The sequence below is a fragment of the Phyllobates terribilis genome, unplaced genomic scaffold (assembly GCF_046119375.1).
Source record: "Phyllobates terribilis strain yellow unplaced genomic scaffold, ASM4611937v1 Scaffold_8__6_contigs__length_399053987, whole genome shotgun sequence".
NCBI lineage: Eukaryota > Metazoa > Chordata > Amphibia > Anura > Dendrobatidae > Phyllobates > Phyllobates terribilis.
Window position 1 is genome coordinate 322,436,957 of NW_027362768.1, and position 26,363 is coordinate 322,463,319.

Sequence of the window (26,363 nt, forward strand, 5' to 3'; positions counted from 1 at the left end):
GGAGGAAGAGCTGCGGTGTGAGGAGGAAGAACAAGAGGACCCGGACGGGTCTGAAACTAGAGCCAAAGGTAACAATAAAGAAAGAGCAGGAGGACGCCGTCGTTAAGTACAGCAAAGCAGGAGCTGTATATAGTTGCCCGTCGGGGCATCATAAACTGAAACTGAAACTGTTACTGCTGCTAATATAGTCCCCGTTGGGACCAGCATGTGTGAACTGTTACCCGTTTAACCCCTAAATCCCACTGACCGAGGACTGAGAGCGGTCATCCCTATTCCCATTACCTGGCCGAGGACTGAGAGCGGCCACTACCCCTGTATATAGTTGCGCGTCCTAAAGCGCCCCCTACCGGTTTTACAGGAAAGCCACGAGTTCCAAAGACTGTCGCACTTTACCCGGTCACACGTTGCACAGTGACCGGAGGAGGAGCCAGAGGCGACGAGAATGTTTTTTTATGAAAAGTATATGATGTTTTATTATGTTTATGTTTATGCGAAAATTTGTATGTTTTTGGTGTTATGTCTTACAGCCCGAGGACGTGCTGTGATTTACCAGGGGGGAATGTAGCACCCTGAGGATTCGGCTGCTACAGGGGTATTGCACCTCAACCCAGAGGTGTGATATTCCACTCCCGGGTAAGGATGGAGTGTGGACCTGAGCTCGGTAGGCTGCATGCACTACACACATCCCATTTCCGAGGAACAGGCCGACGGTACTCCCACTTAGAAATGTGCAGGTACGACCGAGTCTGTTCCTGGCTGGAGTGGGAGGGGGGTGGTACATCCCAGTAGTGTAGGGGCAGATAGGGGGAGCAGCCTGGGTAAAGATAGGAGCTCATTGGGTGCTGGTCACCTGAGCTCACACATAGAGGGTGTATATAAGGTGGGCACCATCAGAGATCAGGGTCAGTCTGTCAGTCAGTCTGTCAGAGCAGAGCAGAGGAAGAGGAGCAGAGAAGCCCTAGAGAGAGAGAGAGAGGAGAAAGAAGGAAAGACCCAGAGGGGGAAGCAGAAGAGAGGACTCTAAGACCCCAAATTCAAACAACGGGTGAAGAGTCGGCATCAGGGTACCGGAACCCAAGCTGGTGGGGGCAAAAACACACCCCAGCCAGAGACCGGAGGCCGTGGGCAGCGTCTGCCACGGCCACCCACCACATCCACCACGAAGGCATACCACGTGGAGGGTCAGGGAACCCCAGGCCAAGGGTCACCCAACAGAAGGCCCGAGGGAGCTGGACCTGGGTGGATCAATAGTGGGGACGGCCAGAAAGGACAGAAGGAGAGCTCAGGGTCACGCTCCGGACTCGCTTGGGGGTTGGCTGGATCCAGGACCTGGTGGACGCAGCACGGCTCGGGAGGTCACTTGAAGCTGGAGTGACCGGAACATCAGCAGTGAGTAAATACCCTAAACTGCACAACCCGACCCTGTCTTCATTTTACATCTACGCTGCACCACCACAACCCCCATCCTCTGCACCTGACCCCCTGAGGCTATACCCCACCCGTTGGGGGTTATACCATCACAAGCTGCACCTACACCATCAGCCTCAGCGGACCCTGCTGCAGCGGCGGCCATAGTGACCGCAACACAACGGGTGGCGTAGTCGACATTAAGAACTTAATAACATCTGTAGGACTGCCACATACAACTGAGTTTGACACCCTGGGCACGGACCGGGTCACAGCCACTCGGAAGACTACAACCCCCATCTGATCCGGCTCCGGATATTCCCACTAAAGAATATGGCCCAGGGGGCGCGTCAGGTATAATGTGGAAAAGTTCACTGGGTGTGAAGACTTTTTCAAGGCACAGCATATGAATACACATGATAAGACTACATTACATTGACACTGAACTTACTGTTAATCTGTTAGGCCAGGGGGACCTTCACTGTGTCACTGTATAAAACTTTCTAAACTTTCTAAGGCTTTTCTGGTGGCCTCCCTGTCCCGGGGCTCACTGCTGATGTAGCTGCAGTCATACGCAGTGCGTTACCTAAGCCTCCGTGTTACATGTGTTTATGGAACATCTAGGGATATGATTATTTTGAGCAGGATGATTCCCACAAGACCACATGCTACTTTTTGTCAGATCACTGTAATTAAAAATGTAGAAAGAGAAGCAATGCCGGGCACCCACATCAGCCTCAGCACATGCCCCCCGATGCCTGCCAACAGCTGCCACCCAATGCCCCCGAAACAACTGCCTCATCATATAGTGACATATACGCAACGTGGAGAACAAGCCAATAAATAAACACCTAAACATTGCTACAATTCATACCTTACTTTTTATATATTTAATAGATAACCCCTTCCAGACGCAGCCAATTTTCATTTTTCCCTTCCTTTTTTCCAAGAGCCAAAAAAAAATTTTACGCCAAAAAAAGTTTGGGCTTTTTTTGTGGAGCATTATTTACAATGTAAAATAATGTGCCGAAAATGGCTTGTTGTTTTTTGTTTTTTTTTAAGGTTTTAAAAATTCTGCTCTTTTGTAAAAAAAAAAAAATGTACATACAAAGCTTACAGCAATTTTAATTGAATTGTTTTTTTAAGTGGCAGAGGTGCAGTGACCAAGAAACTATAGTGGTTAAATAGTATTACATTTTGATAGATCAGATTTTTATGAATGCAGCAATACCAAATATACATTTTTTTATTTTTTTTTTTATTTTATGTTTTAATTTTGGAAAAAGCTGGGTGCTTTTAAACATTTTTTATACTACACATAGTACCATAGTACCTGTAAAAAAAGAATAAAATAAAAAATAAATATTATACTTACCTTCTGATGTCCCCCGGTGTCCTTTTCTTCGCTTGCCAGCAGCTCGCGGTGGACTGAAGGACCTGCGCTGACGTCGGCAGGTCCTTCAGTGTACCGCGAGCTTCCGGAAAGCCAGGACGGATCGAATAAAGACTGCGGGGGCCATCAGAAGGTAAGTATAGATTTATTTTTAACCATTCTTTAGGTCACACTATATTAATCCATGCCGGTTGCATGGATTTATATAGTGTGACCAAGTTGTCAAGCACTTTCCATGTGATGCTAAAATCGCTTGTAAAGCGCTTGTCAACCCGCATGCAGAAATGCATGTGAAGAACGCTTCACTTCCGCAAGTCCCTGGCAGGAAAAACGCATGTACAATCCGCATGTACAATCCGCATGTACAATCCGCATGTACAATCCGCATGTACAATCCGCATGCGTTTTTTCTGCCAGGAAGATGCAGAAACGCTCAGGAAAAATCCGGAGCATTTCTGCATCGTGGGCACATAGCCTAAAGCTGAAGCCTTGCTATGTGTAGCACAGGCGATCGGATGATTGCAGCTTCTAATCTCCCATGGAGACTACTGAAGCAAGTGAAAGGTACAAAAAAAAATGTTTTTAAAAAATGTAAAAAAATATAAAACTTTAAAATAACCCACTTTTTGCCCCATTCAAAAGAAAACAATAAAAAAAATCACATATACACATATTTGGTATCGCCGGTTTCAGAATCGCCCGATCTATCAATATATGAAAAGAATTAATCCGATCAGTAAATGGCGTAATGAGAAAAAAATCAAAACGCCAGAATTAGGTTTTTTTGGTCGTCGCAACATTGCAATAAAATGCAATAATGGGCGATCAAAAGATCGTATCTACCCCAAAATGGTATCAATAAAAAAGTCAGCTCGGTGCTTAAAAAATAAGCCGTCACCCGGCTACAGATCCCGAAAAATGGAAACGCTACGGGTCTCGGAAAATAGCGACTTTTTTTTTCTGCAAACTTTGGATTTTTTTTTCACCACTTAAATAAAAAAGAACCTATACATGTTTGGTGTGTACGAACTCGTAATGACCTGGGGAATTATAATGGCAGGTCAGTTTTAGCATTCAGTGAACATGGTAAAAAAACAATTGTGGATTGCACTTTTTTTGCAATTTTACTGATTTTTTTTGTCCCGTTTTCCAGTACACAATATGGTAAAACCAAACGTGTTGTTCAAAAGTACAACTCGTCCCGCAAAACTCAAGCCCTCAGATGGCCATATTGATGGAAAAATAAAAAGTTATAACTGGGAAGAAGGGGAGAAAAAAAAACAAATGAGCAAAAATGGAAAAACCCAATGTTAGAAACTGGTTAAAAGTATACATTGCAAGGATTTCCCAACGTATAAGTCTGACAGATGCCTCCGTCTAGGCACATAGGCATCCATCATCGCCCATGGACTACCATTGTAAAGAAACCACATAGGGTGCAGCACACGTATATCACAGAATTTACCAGTGCATGACTTAGTGCATGGCAGTCGGGGGGCATTCCTGGGGCGCTGACTTCTCTCCGTATAGGGAGCACCAAGTCCGCAGCTGTCACGTTCAGTGACCTTATCCCATCACAGCCCAGTTGTCCTGAGCAGAAAATGTGCACCACATGCATTTTTATGACTAACCAATATAACAAGCAGGGTTGTGCCCTTTTGCCCCCGAGTTCGCCTTTTGGGCACCTGCTTTACAATTTGACAGGTGTCCCATCCCCTTAGAAATAAAATATATTAAACAGGTTCTCTGGTTTGTTCCCACATAAATATATGTGACCCCCTTTACTGCAAATGGAAGAGGAGGCATTGTGAATGCAACAGAAAAAAAAAGATGTCTGCGCACATCAGCTGTGGAGGAACGGGGCGAGTAGTCCACCTTTCTGATAGGGCTTGTGCACACACTGATTTTCTCGGACAAGTGCTATCCATGGTTTTTACAGACAACACTTGTACCTGTGATATTCTATAGGGCTGTGCACATGTTGGAATTTTCCTCGGACAGAGTGGTCCATGGAAAATCGGAGATATATCCGATTTTTGATCCGAGTCTCAGGTTAATATCGGCAATGCAGGTCCATGGGTAGTTGCAGATATAGCTTATTTTAGCAATCGTTGTTAAAGGGGTTATGACACAGGATATGCCATAAATGTCTAATGGGTGCAGGTCCCATCTATCTCCTGAACATGCGTTTCTCGATCCTTCTTTCTGTCTGCAGTGACAGGACAGATGGCTGCACATGGCGCCGGTGCTCTCCGTTCAGTTCTGAATACGGCCGTGCACATTTGCTCGGTTTTATTCGGAGCTCCCATAGTAGTGAATGGAGAGGACCAGTGCACACGCAGCCAACTCTCCTGCCACTGCAATCAGGCACCAGTCCGTAAGAGGGATCAGGGGATCCATGATATGCAGATAGGTGCGGATTCCAGAACTGGGACCTGTATGTATTAAACATCCATTGGATATGCCCAGGGACTGGCTGGCAAATTTTGGCCTGGGAGGCAATCACAAAGCAGTGGCCCACGAGTTGCGGAAGCCCAACTTTAGCCTACATATCCACATTTAAGCAAAACCTACAAAAGACAAAAAATATATCTCATACCCTACCATCATTATATATAAATGTAAAGCAAAGTTGCATATTAAATATAGGGTACTTAGTGAACTATTTTTGATCAAAAAAAGTATACAAGCCGTCCCACCAGCGACAAGGTGACCCTAAATTGGGACGGTACCTACACTGTCTATATTAAAAACCTTACTGTATATCAAAGTTGAAGTAATGCATATAAAAAGGTAGACAAATAGGACCGGGTCCCAACTTCAGACCACCTAGGCCCATGGTAAGCTACATATATACTAATCAGCTCAACAAAGGGGATGCCATTTATATATAATGATGGTAGGGTATGAGATATATTTTTTGTCTTTTGTAGGTTTTGCTTCTTTTTGCTAGTGTGAACATGCTCCTATTTCTTGCATGTGTACCATCTTAGACCTCAGTTCACATTGCTTGGTTTTTTGTCTTGTTTGCATTCTGCGCAAATTAAGGGTGTGGCATCCCCTTTGTTGAGCTGATTAGTATATATGTAGCTTACCACGGGCCTAGGTGGTCTGAAGTTGGGACCCGGTCCTATTTGTCTACCCTTTTATATGCATTACTTCAACTTTGATATACAGTAAGGTTTTTAATATAGACAGTGTAGGTACCGTCCCAATTTAGGGTCACCTTGTCGCTGGTGGGACAGCTTGTATACTTTTTTTGATCAAAAATAGTTCACTAAGTACCCTATATTTAATATGCAACTTTGCTTTACATTTATATATAATGATGGTAGGGTATGAGATATATTTTTTGTCTTTTGTAGGTTTTGCTTCTTTTTGCTAGTGTGAACATGCTCCTATTTCTTGCATGTGTACCATCTTAGACCTCAGTTCACATTGCTTGGTTTTTTATATCCACATTTAAGCCGCAGAGGTAAAAGGCTTTCAAAATAATGGTGGCTGGTACATAGATAAGGGAACAGAATTGAGCTTACTGCATAGATACACTAAAAGAACCAAGCTTACTACATAGAAACAGAAACATAACGGAGCTTGCTACATAGATACAGGAACAGAACTGAGCTTACTACATAGATACAGAAACAGAACTGAGCTTACTACATAGATACAAGAACAGAATTGAGCTTACTGCATAGATACAGAAGCAGAACCAAGCTTACTACATAGATACAAAAACATAACGGAGCTTGATACAAAGATACAGGAACAAAATTGAGCTTACTACATAGAGGAACAGAATTGAGCTTACTGCATAGATACAGAAACATAACCGAGCTTACTACATAGATACAGGAACAGAACCAAGCTTACTACACAGATACAGAAACATAACGGAGCTTGCTACATAGATACAGAAACATAACAGAGCTTGCCACATAGATACAGGAACAGAATTGAGCTTACTACATAGAGGAACAGAATTGAGCTTACTGCATAGATACATTAACAGAATTGATCTTACTGCATAGATACACTAACAGAACCAAGCTTACTACATAGATTCAGAAACAGAACGGAGCTTACTACATAGATACAGAAACATAACGGAGCTTGCTACATAGATACAGGAACAGAATTGAGCTTACTACATAGATACAGAAACAGAACTGAGCTTACTACATAGATACAGAAACAGAACGGAGCTTGCTACATAGATACAAGAACAGAATTGAGCTTACTGCATAGATACAGAAACAGAACCAAGCTTACTACATAGATACAAAAACATAACGGAGCTTGATACATAGATACAGGAACAAAATTGAGCTTACTACATAGAGGAACAGAATTGAGCTTACTGCATAGATACAGAAACATAACCGAGCTTACTACATAGATACAGGAACAGAACCAAGCTTACTACACAGATACAGAAACATAACGGAGCTTGCTACATAGATACAGAAACATAACAGAGCTTGCTACATAGATACAGGAACAGAATTGAGCTTACTACATAGAGGAACAGAATTGAGCTTACTGCATAGATACACTAACAGAACCTAGCTTACTACATAGATTCAGAAACAGAACTGAGCTTACTACATAGATACAGAAACATAACGGAGCTTGCTACATAGATACAGGAACAGAATTGAGCTTACTACATAGATACAGAAACAGAACTGAGCTTACTGCATAGATACAGAAACATAACGGAGCTTGCTACATAGATACAAGAACAGAATTGAGCTTACTACATAGAGGAACAGAATTGAGCGTACTGCATAGATACAGAAACAGAACCAAGCTTACTACATAGATACAAAAACAACGGAGCTTGATACATAGATACAGGAACAAAATTGAGCTTACGACATAGAGTAACAGAATTGAGCTTACTGAATAGATACAGAAACATAACTGAGCTTATTACATAGATACAGGAACAGAATGGAGCTTACTGCATAGATCAAACGCAAACGCACAGAGGACCAAAATGAAAAACTTGGACAAAGTTGCAGGCCAACCAGTATACAGTATATACATATGGAACACCAAAAAGACTCCACCAATAAATGTGATGAAAAATGGAGCAAAATAAACGTGGCCCTGGCAATGATGGTGGCACGAAAATTGCTATGAACACAGGTATATAAGGAAAAAAAAGGGGAAAATTTCAGCCTACCATGCATATGCCATAAGGGTCCACTGGTGCACGGAAATCCTTGGTCGCAAATCCAGGGATAAGAAGCAGTAGGAAGTAGATTAGAAAAACTCCAGCACCTTCTCCGTATCCATCACAAGAAATGTAAAGTTAAAACGTCCAGAGAAGCCTCATGGAGTCTTAAATTTAACTCTCGCATTCACCAATGGTCTCAATTTTCGCAATGATCTAATGCACATTTTTTGATACTTTTTTCTAATGGTGTACTTAATTTGCCAGAATACCATGCACATAAGTTTAATTTATGCATATTATTGAGCAATTATCCTCAGGAGGATTTTCATTCACTAATAATAGTCCTCCATACAGTATAATGGCCCCACTTAGCTTTCCGTACAGTATAATGGGCCCTTCATAGTCCTCCATACAGTATAATGGGCCCCACAAAATCTTCCAGACAGAATAATGGCCCCATATAGGGTTCCGGTGTCGCGGACCAAATCACACTGATTTGGCCCATGGGCCAGAATTTGACATGTGTGGCATTGATACAGGAACAGAATATAGCTTACTACATAGATACAGGAACAGAACCAAGCCTACTACATGCCATAAGTGCCTGTTGTAAGAACATATTTCTGAAATAAGCGAGATCTGAAGACTGTCTTCAAATAAATATCTTATTCGTAGGTTTTTGTTGGCAGACACCTATCTCTCCTGACGTTCCCATGGACAAGACCTCTCCGCTGAGCGTTCATGTGTTGTCAGTGACCAGAGAAGAGACACCTCCGGCCGCAGTTTATCTGCATCGAAAACACGAGGACCAGACCTTGAAATTCCAAATACCCGATCATTGTCTCCCCAACAACGTTGGTGGGAAGAGACTCAGGAGGCCCCCATACACATCCAATGTTGGGCCGGTCTGGCCAATTTTCAACTAAAGTGTATGCGCAGGCTTTAGTCTACATTCTTAGGCTGCCATACACATTAGATGGCTGTTGGCTGAACGATGCATCGGCCGATCGTTTACTGACCTATTGTTTAAAATCAGGTTTACACTGTGTTCCAAATTATTATGCAAATAATATTTTCTCAGATTTTCCCAAATTATCTATATGAATTGCAGTCATTGTAATTTTCCAGTCAAATAACTATTAGAGTACAATTGAAAGGTTTTTGTACAAACTGCCTATGATAACAGTATAGTTTTAAAAAAATAAAAAACTCAAACTGCACTCAAAATGCATGTTCCAAATTATTATGCACATCAGAGTTTTCAACCTTTTCATTTTAATAAAGAACAAAAAAATGGTCATTTTTGAAATTATAAGCATTAGCAGGTTATTACAAACTGAAATCAAACAGTTTTCAACTCAAAACTTTATTCTAGGTGATGTTACATTTGCACATAGGACCGCTTGTTCGAAAGGAGCTTCTGAACTCTCTCGTCCATTGAATTTGTCAGGTTTTGGATGGTTTCTGCTTCAATTGTTTTGCATGAGGACAGAATACCCTCCCAGAGCTGTTGCTTAGATGTGAGCTGCCTCCCGCCATCATAGACACTCCTTTTGATGATGCTTCAGAGGTTCTCAATGGGGTTGAGGTCAGGGGAGCATGGGTGCCACACCATAAGTTTGCCCCCTTTTATGCCCATAGCAGCCAGAGATGCAGATGTGTTATGTGCAGCATGAGACGGGGCATTATCATGCATGAAAATGATCTTGCTGCGGAATGCACGGTTCTTCTTTTTGAACCATGGAAGGAAGTGCTGTTTGAAAAACTCAACATACATTATGGAGTTCATCTTTACCCCTTCAGAGATCCTAAAAGGGCCGACAATCTCTCTCCCCATGATTCCAGCCCAAAACATTACTCCACCTCCTCCTTGTTAGCGCCGTAGCCGTGTTTGCATGGGGTGTCCATAAACCAGCCATCCTCCACTCCATCCATCTGGACCATCGAGATCATTTCATGCATGATAAAGCCCCGTCTCATGCTGCACATAACACATCTGCATCTCTGGCTGCTATGGGCATAAAAGGGGACAAACTTATGGTGTGACCCCCATGCTCCCCTGACCTCAACCCCATTGAGAACCTCTGGAGCATTATGAAAAGGAGTGTCTATGATGGCGGGAGGCAGTTCACATCTAAGCAACCGCTCTGGGAGGGTATTCTGTCCTCATGCACAACAACTGAAGCAGAAACCATCCAAAACCTGACAAATTCAATGAATGAGAGCGTTCAGAAGCTCCTTTCGAACAAGGGGTCCTATGTGAAAATGTAACATCACCTAGAATAAAGTTTTGAGTTGAAAACTGTTTGATTTCAGTTTGTAATAACCTGCTAATGCTTATAATTGCAAAAATGACCATTTTTTTTGTTCTTTATTAAAATGAAAAGGTTGAAAACTCTGCTGTGCATAATAATTTGGAACATGCATTTTGAGTGCAGTTTGAGTTTTTAATTTTTTTTTAAATATACTGTTATCATAGGCAGTTTGTACAAAAACCTTTCAATTGTACTCTAATAGTTATTTGACTGGAAAATTACAATGACTGCAATTCATATAGGTAATTTGGGAAAATCTGAGAAAATATTATTTGCATAATAATTTGGAACACAGTGTATATGTTAAATATATTGAATAAGTTATTTTCTGATGACACCTCTGGCCATACACACGTCACGTCACAGGAATCAGCGACTTTAGTCAATTTTTGGTCAAATTGGGCAGGACCATGGTCTGATCATACCAGAGCAGCGGAGGAAGCAAAAGAGAGTATACAGACAGTTCAGGGGGGGATCGCAGCTGCTGCTTTCTGTGAGGTAAAACATCTTTAAAAACAGACAGAGAAATGTTTTACCTCACAGAAAGAATCAGCTGGGAACATAGGGCCCAACTCATTATTATATTGTGCCTTTTTTGTTTAGGTTTTGGTGTTTTTTGGGCTGTTTTTCATTTGAGCCTTTTTTAACTCTATTCCATTTGTGTTTGCCCGTTGTTGTCTTTTTGGTTTTTTTTTTGTTCATCATTGTGGATGCGGTTTGGCATTTTCAGATGTTCTCAGCTAATTCATCAATTGCAACTTTATAAAAAGTTGAAAAAGTTTTGCACAAATTTAATCCTGTCCCCCTTGGAGGGATTTTATGTACATTTGAATTTTTTAGAACAAATGTGAGATTTTAGCAGAAAATGTGACTTTTTGTACCCCCAGTTAAGGTACTGCTTTTTGCTTATTTGCAGGGGGGTTCTATGGCACACAGAACATTTTACAAGTTTTCTGGAAATCCGTCCAGTTTTCCCTTTTTTTTTGTTGGATGTTCCAGTAAAGTTGACAAGAGGTAGCCTCACCCCCCACAAACTTTTATTTATTTATTTTTTAGCCAAATCTGAACCAAATTCTGCATGAGATCGCTGCAGATTTTCCTGCTGATTTGTGCAGATTTGCAGTGTACATAGAAGAGTCACCATCACAGAGTACCGGTCATCACGGGGCTATGGGAATCACAGGGCTACGGGCATCACAGAGCACCGAGCATCACAGGGCTACGGGCATCACGGAGCTACGGGCATCACAAGGCTAAAGGGATCACGGGGCTATGGGCATCGCGGGGCTACAAGTGTCACAGGGCTACGGGCGTCACAGGGCTACGGGCGTCACAGGGCTATGGGCGTCACAGGGCTACGGGCGTCATAGGTCTACGGGCTTCACAGGGCTACGGGGATCACAGGGCTATCGGCATCACAAGGCTAAGGGCATCACAGGGCTACGGGCATCACAGGGCTACGGGCATCACGGGGTTACGGGCATCACAGGGCTACGGGCATCAAAGGGCTACGGGCATCATGGAGCTACGGGCATCACAAGGCTACGGGCATCACAGAGCTAAAGGGATCACGGGGCTATGGGCGCCACGGGGCTACAGGGATCATGGGGCTATGGGCATCGCGGGGCTGCAAGTGTCACAGGGCTACGGGCGTCACAGGGCTATCGGCATCACAGGGCTACGGGCACCGCAGTGACATCAGCTTACAGTCCTGTGATTGGTCCTGGTTAAAACTTATGCTGTGTCTCTCAATCTGGGGTCACTGTCAGTTTGTGCGCAATTTTCGTGAAACCATCACAGACACAGAATACGCCGCCCTGTGTATATAATATATGGCGCCTCACCTTGGCATATACTTTGCATTAATTACGACTAATTATATCTCTCTATACATACATATCTATAAATATATGGCATATATTACATTAGTGTCTCCACACAAGACACTGAGGGAATATAAGAGTATACAGAAGTCTGGGGTGGAGAGCGCAGCCCCCATCAGTGCTGTGCGCGGTGCTGGGCGCTGTAGTCCCCCAGGCTGCACTACATGCTGTCTCACCTCTCCGCAGCACTGCTCACGTTTCCTTCTTGATGCATGAGAGCGGCGCCGGCTGCTGGAGGCTCCGGGCTCCGCCGGTCACTGCCGGTCACTGCCGGCACTTCAGCCCCGGCTGCTCCTATAAAACTCGGGTGCACTGAGGAGATGAAGCGGCGCCGCTGTACGAACCGAGCTGTCCTGTAACTCTGCCCTCAGTGCAAGCACCAAACCCCGCCTGCTCCCTCCTCCTGCCCGGTCCTGACACCCGGGACTACCGCCCAGACTGCACACCGGCATAAGGCACAGATAGAGATAGTCAGATAAATAGATCATAGATTGATAGAAACAGTAGATAGCTACAGATATATATGTGATGGATAGATAGATAAATGATTATCATCTATTATATCTATTATCTATATCAATCATCTTTCATCTTGTTATCTACTATCTATCATCTATTATATCTACTATCATCTATCTATTATCTACTATCAGATAATAGATATAATAGATGATAGAAGATATAATCGATGATATAGATAGTAGATATGATAGATGAAAGATGATAGATATGATAGATAGATGATCAATAATAGATATAATCGATGATATAGATAGTAGATATAATAGATGATAGATAATCATCTATCATTTATCTATCATCTATTATATCTACTGTCTATCATCTATTATATCTATTATCGATCATCTATCATATCTATTATATCTATCATCTATCTATTATATCTATTATCTATTGATAGATAATAGATGATTGACAGGTGGATGGATTTTAATAGATATTATAGATTTGTGCATGGCAGAGCGCGACGAGTCAACAGGCAACCCTGGCACAACAACCTCACTAAACAGCTTCAACAAGCGTCCAGGGTTGCGGAGCGGCGTTGGAAGAAAACACATACTCAAGATGACTTCACTGCATTCAAACAAGCAACACTCACATTCAAGTCAGCACTCACCTCTGCTAAACAGGCCTACTTCACAACCCTCATATCCTCCCTATCCTACAACCCCAAACAGCTATTCAACACTTTTAACTCTCTCCTCCGCCCTCCACTGCCCCCCTCCGACCTCCGTCATCTCTGCTGAGGAGTTTGCCGCACACTTCAAAAACAAGATTGACCAAACAAGGCAAGTCTTTACAGCCCGACCACCACAACCCCTTTGTTTTCCACACCATTTCCCTACCCCCATTACCTCCCTTCCCAACATCACGGAGAGAGACCTTACTCGTCTCCTCTCCAAATCACACCTCACCACGTGCACTCAACCCCATCCCACCTCCTCCCCAACCTCACCCCCACACTCATCCTATCCCTAACCCATCTCTTCAACCTATCACTATCTTCTGGTACTTTGCCCGCTGCCTTCAAACATGCCACAATCACGCCCATCCTCAAAAAGCCATCCCTCGACCCAACCGCCTTGTCCAGCTATCGCCCCATATCTCTGCTCCCATTTGCCTCCAAACTCCTTGAGCAACACGTTCACGCTGAACTTTCCTCCCACTTTTCATCCAACTCTCTCTTCGACAACCTACAATCTGGCTTCCTCTCCCACCATTCCACCGAAACTGCCCTTACCATAATCACCAATGACTTACTTACAGCCAAAGCTAACAGACAATTCTCTGTACTTCTTCTTGACCTGTCCTCTGCTTTCGATACAGTTGACCACTGCCTCCTACTACAGATCCTCTCTTCCTTTGGTGTCAAAGACCTTGCCCTATCCTGGATCTCCTCATACCTTTCTAACCCCACATTTAGCATCTCCCACTCCCACACTACCTCCTCACCCCGCCCCCTCTCTGTTGGAGTCCCTCAATGCTCTGTCCTAGGACCCCTACTCTTCTCAATCTATACCCTTGGCCTGGGACAGCTCATAAAATCCTATGGCTTCCAGTACCATCTGTACGCTGATGACACCCAGATCTACCTCTCTGGCCCAGACGTCACCTCTCTGCTGTCCAGAATCCCAGCATGTCTAGCAGCCATATCCTCCTTCTTCTCTTCCCGCTACCTCAAGCCCAATGTGGACAAAACTGAACTCATTTTCTTTCCCCCATCTCGCATATCTTTCCGACCTGATCTTTCTATCACAATAAATGACATCACTCTTTCCGCTATACTGACAGTCCGCTGCCTCGGAGTAACCCTTGACTCTGCCCTGTCCTTCAAACCCCTCACCCAAGCTCTCGCCACCTCCTGTCGCCTCCAGCTCAAAAATATTTCCAGAATCTGTCCTTTCCTCAACCCTCAATCTACTGAACTGCTTGTGCATGCCCTCATCATCTCCCGCTTCGACTACTACAACATCCTCCTCTGTGGCCTACCTGCTAATACTCTCTCACCCCTCCAGTCCATCCTTAACTCTGCTGCACGACTTGTTCATCTCTCGCCTCGCTACTCCTCTGCTACCCCCCTTTGCAAATCCCTTCACTGGCTCCCAGGCTCGGACTGGCCTGGCGGGGTGCCGGGAAATTTCCCCGTGGGCCCCAGGCCCCCTGTAGAGAAGACAGAGGAGAATTTTTAAAAAAAGGGAAAAAAAAGTGGTCGCGGGCCCTTTAAGGGTGCGCGCACGCACTCTCACCGTCGCGATGCCCAGGACAGTAGCGGGAGGGGCCTGGGAGCAGGAGAGCTGAAGAGCAGAGCAGGGGCGGCACTGCAGTGTCACACTCAGCAGACAGGGACGCACATCTGCTAAAAGTGACATCACAGCGTGCCCTGCACTGCAGTCTCCCGCCTTAGGAGCGCGTCTGTACTGTACAGGTAGTGTAATATTTGTGTGTGTTTGTATGAATTTTTATGTATATGCCTGTGTGTGTGTATATGCCTGTGTGTGTGTGTATATGCCTGTGTGTGTGTATATGCCTGTGTGTGTATATGCCTGTGTGTGTGTATATGCCTGTGTGTGTGTGTGTGTGTGTGTGTGTGTGTGTGTGTGTGTGACGCCCAGCTGCGCTTGGTATCTCAGATCCTGGAAGAATGCATTGATGGATTCCTCCACAAGAGGCCCCCATAACCGTTCACACATCTCCACCTTCCACCTCAGACCAGCAGAGGGAGCCCGTTAGGGATAGATAAATAGGGAAGGTGGAGCCAGGCAGTTCAGTTCCTGCAGAGTGAGAAGCAGAAACAAGTTAGTCTATTCGTGAGTCTAGTTGAGTCTGGTTTAGCAGTGAATCCAGTACAGTCTGAGAAGAGTTACCTCAGAGGACAAAAGCCTGTTCCAGCTCCTGCAATTGCTATCCTGCAGTGGAGCTTATCCAGATCAAGACTCAGTGTAGCTCAGAGAAGTGAGCTTTAGGTGTGCCGGCGCCATAAGATCGGTGAAGCGCGGCAAGCTGCCGTTAGTGTGAGCAGACTAGTGAGGGCCCGAGTAGGCCGAAGGCGAGTGGAGAGTTAGTACATAGGGGGCAGAGGAGCTTAACTTGCTCACCCCGAAGAATTTACCGGACACTGGGTCCAAAGCTTACCGGGATCTCTATGACCCAGTAAGATATAATCGGAATCCCTGGGGAACTACAAGTCCCAGGATCGCTAAAGTGCTGATACGTAACAGAGCCAGGAGACACATAGGCCCCGCAAGCTGAGGAGCGTGTACTCCAAGGAAAGGCCCTACCACAAGGTCAGCCAGCGCAGGACAGAGACAAAGTTAGGCCTAGCTCCAGGCAGGTCAGAAATTTACTACGCAAAGGCAAGAAACAGGAAGCCCAAAACCCGCTCATTGGGGAGGATCCTGATATGCACCCTTCACCCTACAGTGCTCTGGGACGTGCCTGAATTTCCATCAGTAAAAGGTACTGAAGTGACTATCGTGTCTGTCCCTGTTCTTGCTCTGACCCGGCTGGGTCTCGCCTGTCCTGCATTCCCCTTTCTGTACGCTGCCCTGAGGCGTAGCTCCACCTGTGGGGAGCTATACCATCCAGCTGCCTTATCATTGGCCTCAGTGGACTGCGCAGCGCTGGTGAATCTCACCAGAAACCACAGGTGGCGTCACAAACTTTTATAAAATAAACAAACAACCATAAACGCTTTTAAGGAGCAACCCCCAGGGAATGGGCCCGGGAGCCGACCACCGCGACATCCCTAAAAAGGCCAGGCTAAAGGCTCGGGTACCGAGTCATCCCCATTCCCCTGGGCGAGTCATCTCCTCCTGGCATCACGAACAGGATCACGTGCCCGCTGAAACGCTGCAGTGTTATGCCCGTTACCACCGGGTACTGTGCGCCTTTATTCTGAACTGTGTACGTATAGTTGTGAAGATTGCCGCCATTGTTGGGCCGCCGAGCGAGAAAAAGGGCGTAACCACGGGAAAAAGTAGGGGTGTGTCACCCCAGGCCTGGATGCCACAAATATTAAAGGCTGTGTCTGAGAGCAGGAGGGAGGTTCCCTGGTCAGGTACCATTAGCATGCAGCACCTCCTGTCCCAGGCCAGTAGGGGGAGCAGGCTGCCCCTATAAAAGCTGGAACTGGGGCAGGGTTAGAGAGACCAGAACCCACTTCTGAAGTGACCAGAAGGGTTCTCAGAGGAAGGGACAGGTCAGCAGCAGCTGAGGAGGCCGTGAGGCAGAGGAGAGACTGCAAGCCAGGGACAGAGGTGACGAGAGCCGGTCCTGGCTGAGAGAAGTACACAACCGGACATTGGGGTCTGAGGCTGTCAGGGTTGCAAGCCCAGCAGCAGAGAACCAACCCGCGAGGGATTTCAGGTCCCTTGGCCTAAGAAGCCTGGAGGCTCCGCCACACAGAGGGACCAGTACAGCAAGGAGAAGCAAAAGGTACCCAAGGCCCGAGTCGCAAGCCATACAGGCAAAGTACATGGCCAGCTCAGGGACGTGGGCTATTACACCACGAAAAGCGGGATAGTCAGCAAGAGCATAGAGAGAGAACGGTAGGCCTACACACTCACCCTGACCAGTGGGGCTCGCCCGAATGCTCTCAGATACCCAGGCCCACTCCTAACCGGTACTCCTGTTGGGTCAGTAATAACATCTGCAATAAAGACCCTGGACTGTTTGAAGCGGACTCTGAATTCTTACTATCACCCCAGCATCCACCTACACTGCCCTGAGGCTACACTCTTCCCGTGGGGAGTTATCCTACCCCTGTGCTGCACACCAACACCAGCCTCAGCGGTCTGCCTCGCAGCGGCGGTTATCCCTGACCGCAATCCACGGGTGGCGTAGTCCGACATTCAAAACACTGATAAATAGACTGCCACAACATTGGTCTGACCACCCTGAGCCACGGGATCGGGTTGCCACTACTACCCCCAGCATCGTGCAGAAGCCCTGTTCCGGGTACCCCACGGCCCAGGGGGCGAGTCAGGGGCGTACCTGCATAAGAGCGCGAAACCCCGGACACGCCACACGCTTCGACGTCAAACCAGGAAGCGCCAGGTCCTGTAAGGAGCGTCGCCGAACGCTCTGAGGTAGGACGCAAGCGACGCAAGGTCCTGAAGACGACCGTCACCTGCGGAGCTGCGGCCTACCGGAAGAAAAACTAGAAGGTAGGCCACGGTTAACTAGGGGGGCGCCAAGGTGTCCTACGAATAGCAGAACGCCGACATGCCGGTCAACGTTCCTGAAGTTCAACCCGCGCCCGATGATGAGCAGGCCAAAGCCGCCGCTCCACCAACAGCGCCAGTAACACCTGTCATTCCTATGACTTTACCGTACATTCCTGGAGCAAAGTGGCTCCCCCAGTATAACGGCAAACCAGATACCCTGCCTGGATTCAAACGGAAGATATGTGGTATCCTAGACATGTATGCTATGACCGGCAAACAAAGAGCCGCTGTCGTATTGGGACAACTGACTGATGCTGCGGAACGGGAAGTGGAAACATGGTCGGCCGCAGACCAAGAGTCAGTGTCCACAATATTTCAAAAACTACAGACTGTCTTTGAGGACCTTACTGAGGCGGACCTCCGGATGAGGTTCTACAGCTGTTCCCAACAACCGGAGGACAATGTTCGGGACTATGCCTGGCGTTTACAAGGGGCCCTGCAGGCTCTGAAACAGGTTAGTCCGACCAGCATAGAAAATGAGAACAAAATGCTGAAGGAACAGTTTGTCCGAGGACTGAAGTCTCCAGAGGAGAGCAGGACTGTGCGTTGGTGGTCCCTGGATCACCCAGATGCCACCTTTGACAACCTTAAGGACATGGCTATAAAAGGACTGCAGCCCCAGTAAACAAATGCCATCCAATGTTACCAGGGTGGGGCTACCCCAGTGCCTGCAACACCCACCTTTTCCCCGGTGGCTGCTGAAGCCAAGGTTCCAGCAACGTCCCCTAGAGAACTGGACAGTCTGCGCTCTGAGGTGCGTCAGTTGAGCAAAACCCTGACCACTGTGCTGAGTGCTCTGCAGCTGCGGACGGAACCCGAGGAAGGAGGGAAAATCCTGTTAGCCGATAGCCCTGAGGATGTCCCCTGAATGCGAAGGAGGAGGAGGCCAACACCACCCTCACCGAGGACCAGTGACCAGCGCCGTCCACAAAAGGACCTTACCTGCTACCGCTGCCGCAAGACCGGACTCATCACCCAGAATTGGCCTTTAAACGAGAAAACCCTGGGTCCGAGGGCCGACACCCAGGAGTAAACTCACCAGGCCCATCAGACTGGTACAACAGGTTCGTCGGAGGAAGACCTTTCCTGTCCATTGTGCTGGACGGGATCCCGACGCACGCCCTGCTGGACACAGGATCTCAGGTAACCATCATGCCTGACGTCCTCTACAAGAGGTTCTGGTCCATGGACGACCTACGTCCGCCTGCTCCAAATCTTTCTGTTTATGGCTCTAATGGACTCCCACTTAACCTAATCGGGGTCAAGAATGTGACTGTAAAGGTGGGGAGAGTGGAGCTGAAGGACCAGCGGCTAATTGTAGTAGAGACTAATCCTGATGACACCAATCCGTGTATGGTACTTGGCACTAACATTGTTGGTAACTGTTTGGGAGAAGTTGTGTTCTTGCTCCAATAGATAGCTGACACTGCCAGACCAGGACAGAGGAGGGCGCTGCAGAAGGAGATCCGAGTCCTGATGTACCAACAGCAAGTGAGGTTAACGGAAGGTGAAATTGGTAACGTGCGGGTAACAGACCCCATACCCATTGTCATCCCCCCAATGAGTGAAATGCTCATCTGGTGTAGAGCTGCTATAGGTCTTAGAGGACAGAGCTACCAGGCAGTAGTAGAACCCTTTTGCTCCGAGCATAGACCCACGCTCTTAGCCGCCAGGGGAGTGATAGATGTACGTAATGGGAGGGTGCCCGTCCGTCTTCTCAATTTAGGGGAAGATGAGGTCAGACTGCCACGTTATGCCACTGTTGCCAAATTACATGCTGTCAATAACAACTGCATTCATGAGGCGGAGTCCTTAACTTCACCAGACGAAGTGGAGGATAATGACCCTGCAACCCAGGTGGAGGATTGGTGTCAACGGCTCCATGTTGGGACAGACACCACTCCTGCCCATCAAAAACAGGGTGTACACCGGCTGGTACAAGAATACTCGCAGGTGTTCAGTAAACATCCACTAGACTTCGGGAGAATTAAGGGGGTTCAACATCATATCCCCACAGGTGACCATTCCCCAATCAAAGAACGTTACAGGCCTATACCACCAGCACACTACCAGAAGGCTAAGGAAATGCTGCAGGACATGAGGAAGGCGGGAGTAATAAGGGACAGTTGTAGTCCCTGGGCCGCTCCCCTAGTGCTAGTTAGGAAAAAGGACGGGAGCATGAGAATGTGTGTAGATTATCGTTAAGTAAATCGCATTACACATAAAGATGCATACCCTTTACCACGCATAGAGGAGTCCCTAGCTGCCTTAAAGTCTGCAAATTACTTTTCCACCCTTGACCTCACTAGTGGGTACTGGCATGTAGCTGTGGCTGAGGAGGATTGGGAGAAGACGGCCTTTACAACCCCGATGGGACTCTGCGAGTTTAACAGTATGCCGTTTGGACTCTGCAATGCCCCTGGAACATTCCAGAGATTGATGGAGTGCTGCCTGGGACACCACAACTTCGAGACTATGTTACTCTACCTGGACGATGTAATAGTGTACTCCAGAACTTACGAGGACCACTTGAAACACCTGGCAGAGGTATTTGAGTCGCTGTCCCGGTACGGGATGAAGTTGAAGCCCTCAAAGTGCCACCTGCTCAAGAGAAAGGTACAGTACCTGGGGCACATTGTCAGTCCAGAAGGGGTAGCACCAGACCCGGAGAAAGTCACAGCCATCCAGAAGTGGCCGGAGCCGAAGAACCTCAAGGAGGTGCGTCAGTTCCTGGGACTAGTCGGATACTACCGGAGGTTCGTAAAGGACTACACTAAGAAAGCAGCTCCTCTGCAAGACCTCCTAGTAGGGCAGTCCCCCAAAGGCAGAAATCCACCATTCCACTGGGGTAAGGAGCAAGCCGAGTCATTTCAGGAGATGAAGGAGATCCTGACAGGCGATGAGATCCTAGCCTACCCTGACTACAGCCAACCGTTCCTGCTGTATACAGATGCCAGCAACGAAGGGCTGGGCACTGTTCTAAGTCAGAAGCAGAGTGGCCAAGAGAAAGTGATCGCATACGCAAGCAGGAAGCTCCGCCCGACTGAGAAGAAAACAGAGAACTATAGCAGCTTTAAGTTGGAGTTCCTGGCCTTGGTCTGGGCCATCACTGAAAGGTTTAAGCACTACTTGGCCTCCAGCAAGTTCACTGCCTTCACTGATAACAACCCCTTGACCCATCTTGAAACAGCTAAGTTGGGAGCTCTGGAACAACGATGGATGGCTCGGCTGTCAAACTACCAATTTACAATCAAATACCGGGCGGGCAGCAAGAACGCCAACGCCGATGCCCTGTCTAGGATGCCTCACCAGTCAGACACAGAAGAAGAAGTGGATGACTTGGAAGAGATAGAACTACCTGCCTTTCATCGGAATGGGATGATCCACGAGCAACGAGCCTCCAGGAAGCAGCGTGGAAAGATGTTAACCCCCTGCCTCACCACAGCTGGAATGAGAACCAGGACAGTGACCCGGTTGTCAGCCGCATCAAACAGCTGATAACCCAAGAAGGTGCCTCCCTGGAGAAGGAAGCGTCTCTGCAAGCAAAGCAGCTGTGGAATGAGAGAAGCCGGTTGTTTATCTACCGTGAGAAGCTGTGCCGGAGGTACGTTAATCCAAGAACTCATGAGATGGTATCGCAGATAGTAGTCCCGAAGACAGACATCCAGATGGTATTAGAAGCTTACTACGATCAGGCGGGGCACTTTGGCTGGAAAAAGCTAGAGACCCTGCTGAAGTGTCGATTCTACTGGGTAGGAATGTGCAGCTCCATTGAGAGGTGGTGCCGGGACTGTGGACCCCGTGGCCTTAGAAGAAAAGACTTCAGCAGCCAGAAGACACCCCTGCAACCCATCAAGATGACCCGGCCCCTGGAGATCGTGGCCCTGGACCATGTCAAGCTGTCCCCCAGCAGGTCAGGGTACTCCTATGCTCTGACCATGGTGGATCACTACTCACGTTTCCTGGTGGTCGCCCCTGTCAAAGACTTGACGGCGGAGACAGCAGCAAAGATGTTCCAAGTGTATTTCTGTAGACCCCATGGTTACCCTGAGCAGGTGCTGACGGACCAAGACCCGGCCTTTGAGGCTGAGCTGTTCAAGGAGTTCTGCCATTTGTACGGTTGTAAAAAGATAAGAACTACACCTTACCACCCACAAACCAACGGTCTCTGCGAAAAGATGAATAACATCATCATCGACCTGCTGAAGACCATACCACTTGAGGAGAGAAACCAGTGGCCAGACCTACTACCGGACCTAGTGGATCTGTATAATCATATACCAGTAAGTTCCACCAACTGCACTCCGGCATATCTCATGCGGGCAAGGCCAGGAAAGCTGCCCATGGACCTGGAGCTTGGTGTTGTTGAGCCTGAAGCTGATATGACCACTGAGGACTGGGACACAACCTGACAAGAGCAGTACAGAAGAGTACAAGCCTGTGTCGAGGACAGTCTCACTAGGGTGAGAGAAAAGCAAGAGGCGCACTGCAACAAGAATGCACCCGCAGAACATTTCACATCTGGTGAAACAGTACTGAAAAGAAAAAGACGCAATCACAAACTTGATGACCAGTGGGAAAAAGAACCCTACACTGTGTTACCGTCAAGATTTGACAATATGAAGACCTGCATAACCAGTCGAGATGGAGGAAGGACGACTGCAACAGTGTCCAGGGACCACCTAAAGTTGTGTCCAGACTTACTGAAACCCCAAGATGAAGTGCCTCTCACAATCCCGGAAGAACGTAAAGAAACAGTGATCCACACTGATTTAGGAGATTTCCCGGCAGATTGGCGTCAAATAGGACAAGCAGTAATCATTCCAGTACTCCAATTCTATGAACAACCAGAAAACCCTCCACAGCAAGTTGAACCTGTAAGTGCTGCAGAAGAGCCAGCTCAAGAAGTATCCCCGGATGAAGGATCCCCGGTAGGAGCAGAGCAAGAAGGCCCAGCCAATGGTAGACTTGCCAGCCCAAGAGAGAGGTTAAGGCAGTTTTATAACATGGTCACACGTAGAACTGGTAGAGTAACTGAGAATGCAGACACTGATACCCCACAGACCATCGCACTACGCAGATCAACACGTAGCATGAGAGGTAAACCCCCTGTGAGGTACACTCAGTAAATAGTTAACTTTCTGAAAATGTAGATAGTTACCCCTGGGGTATTATAAAGTATTGTGTATTAAATTGTAATGTACTGTATTATTGTGTACTTTCTTATATGTATGTCTTTATTAATTTGTGCTTAACCTCATTAATTCCTTTATTGTTGGCATAAAAGAACTTCGTGGCTGAGGACTGTGTGCAGCCCAAACACTGCTTGTGTATATAATTGCGCTCCTTGGAGTGCCCTTTTAGGTGACCTCAGAAGGAAAACCTGTCTGGAGTGGCTCTATTGGAGGTCCAACTTAGGATCTTCATACCCTGCAGCCACCCCAGGGCCTACGTAGAGGGTTTAGGACAGGTCCCTCAAAACCACCCAGTACTCTACCCTGTGAGATGGACATCCTTCTTGGGAACCTCACCATAGGAGACTTGAATTCTGTGGACACTCTGCTTTGTTATTGTTATGCAACGTTTAAGAAAATGTGCCTCCCATAAAGGGAAGATTGTTCTTGTATTGCTTATGTTTCCTATTGTTATTGTTTCATAAAAATGTACTTCAGCCCGGGAGTGCTGAGTTTAACTAGGGGGGAATGTGACGCCCAGCTGCGCTTGGTATCACAGATCCTGGAAGAGTGCATTGATGGATTCCTCCACAAGAGGCCCCCATAACCGTTCACACATCTCCACCTTCCACCTCAGACCAGCAGAGGGAGCCCGTTAGGGATAGATAAATAGGGAAGGTGGAGCCAGGCAGTTCAGTTCCTGCAGAGTGAGACGCAGAAACAAGTTAGTCTATTCGTGAGTCTAGTTGAGTCTGGTTTAGCAGTGAGTCCAGTACAGTCTGAGAAGAGTTACCTCAGAGGACAAAAGCCTGTTCCAGCTCCTGCAATTGCTATCCTGCAGTGGAGCTTATCCAGATCAAGACTCAGTGTAGCTCAGAGAAGTGAGCTTTAGGTGTGCCGGCGCCATAAGATCGGTGAAGCGCGGCAAGCTGCCGTTAGTGTGAGTAGCCTAGTGAAAGCCCGAGTAGGCCGAAGGCGAGTGGAGAGTTAGTACATAGGGGGCAGCTTAACTTGCTCACCCCGAAGAATTTACCGGACACCGGGTCCGAAGCTTACCGGGATCTCTATGACCCAGTAAGATATAACCGGAATCCCTGTGGAACTACAATTCCGAGGATCGCTAAAGTGCTGATACGTAACAGAGCCAGGAGACACATAGGCCCCGCAAGCTGAGGAGCATGTACTCCAAGGAAAGGCCCTACCACAAGGTCAGCCAGCGCAGGACAGAGACAAAGTTAGGCCTAGCTCCAGGCAGGTCAGAAACTTACTACGCAAAGGCAAGAAACAGGAAGCCCAAAACCCGCTCATTGGGGAGGATCCTGATATGCACCCTTCACCCTACAGTGCTCCGGGACGTGCCTGAATTTCCATCAGTAAAAGGTACTGAAGTGAATATAGTGTCTGTCCCTGTTCTTGCTCTGACCCGGCTTGGTCTCACCTGCCCTGCATTCCCCTTTCTGTACGCTGCCCTGAGGCCTAGCTCCACCTGTGGGGAGCTATACCATCCAGCTGCTTTATCATTGGCCTCAGTGGACTGCACAGCGCTGGTGAATCTCACCAGAAACCACAGGTGGCGTCACGAACTTTTATAAAATAAACAATCAACCATAAACGCTTTTAAGGAGCAACCCCCAGGGTACGGGCCCGGGAGCCGACCACCGCGACATCCCTAAAAAGGCCAGGCTAAAGGCCCGGGTACCGAGTCATCCCCATTCCCCTGGGCGAGTCATGTGTATATGCCTGTGTGTGTATATGCCTGTGTGTGTGTGTATATGCCTGCGTGTGTGTGTATATGCCTGCGTGTGTGTGTAAATGCCTGCCTGCCTGCATGTGTGTACAGTGTGTGTGTATATGCCTGTGTGTACAGTGTGTGTGTATATGCTTGCGTGTGTGTATATATACCTGCATATGTGTGTGTGTGTGTAGTGTGTATATGCCTGCATGTGTGTGTATATATACCTGCATATGTGTGTGTGTGTGTAGTGTGTATATGCCTGCATGTGTATGTATTTGAGTGCCTGCATGTCTACGTGTGTATATGTGTCTTCACACATGTGTGTGTGTGCTTCCCTGCGTGTCTGCAGTTTTGTGCGTGATTGTCTGAGTGTGTCTGTGCATGATTGCGTGTGCATTTCTGTGTGTGCTTGCCTGTGTGTGTACGTGTCCCCATTTCTGTGAGTATGTGTATCTGTGTGTATATTAGGGCTCTTTCACATGTCCTGATATTTACGGGACTGGAGATATCCGTGTCCACCTGTGTGTCATCCATGTGACACATACCGGCGCTTGGGAATCAGTGTACAGTTAGCGCTGTTCCCAAGAGCCAGTATAACTCCCCACGGGAGGAGTATAGCCTCAGGGCGGTAAATAGGGATGTTGGTGGTGATGGTGCGCAGGAGCAGCAGTAACCACACGGAGTCTGTCTTGCAATTCAGGGTCTTTACTGTTGGTGGTGTTAAGGGACCCGTCCGGAATACAGGTTAACAATGGAGGCCTGGTCAGTCTGAGAGCAACTGGGAAATCCCGCTGGTCAGGGGGAGTTTGTAGGCCTACCGTGCTGACTTCACTCTTTCTTAGCTATCCCGCTGTAGTGTGGTGGAAGCCCACGTCTCTGAGTGTACCGTGTTGTTCTCACCCGTATGACTGGCGACTCGCGCCTTCCGTACTTCTCACCCCTCCGGGTCAGTAGTGGTCCCTCTCGTGTGGCTGAGCCTCCGGGCTTCCTTGGGCCAGAGGACTTGAAGTCCCCTGCGTGGTGGTTTTCTGCTGCTGGGCTTATAACCCTCACAGCCTCGGACTCCAGTGTCCGGCTTTGCAAGTCTCTAGCCAGGATGAGCTCTGCTGGCTCTCCTCCTGGCCTCGTGTTCCTCCTCTGCCTACAGGGACTCCTCAGCCTGCTGCTGACCTGTCCCTATCTGCAACTTCACTGGAACTTGTCTCTAACTTGTCTGTCTAACCCCGCTCCAGATCCAGTTTATAAAGGGCAGATTTCTCCCCTCCCTGGACTGAGGCAGGAGAACCTCCCACCTGCTCTCAGACATGACATTGCTACCACTGTGGCAACCAGACCTCGGGGTGCCACATTCCCCCCTAGTGAAATTTAGTACTCCGGACTAAACATTTTTTTTTAGGAAACACAAATACAGGGTATAAGCAATAACATAAACATATATATAAACATTTTTAATTCTTGAGGGTCACAGCTTATCTGCAACCGGGTGTCCATGTCACCCAACAAGGTGTAACTTCAACGGTGTGG

The 26,363-nt window shown here is 47.3% G+C and overlaps 1 protein-coding gene across 1 annotated transcript in view; it reads right to left on the reverse strand.

The window, feature by feature from the left end:
• Positions 1-12,573, reverse strand: part of ARHGEF3 (Rho guanine nucleotide exchange factor 3) — a 362,873-nt gene extending 350,300 nt beyond the window's left edge. Inside the window, exon 1 of the mRNA XM_073644608.1 lies at positions 12,360-12,573. Within this exon, the coding sequence (XP_073500709.1) occupies positions 12,360-12,397 (38 nt within the window). The 5' untranslated portion in view covers positions 12,398-12,573. The remainder of the gene's footprint in view (positions 1-12,359) is intronic.
• Between the last annotated feature and the right edge of the window lie 13,790 nt (positions 12,574-26,363).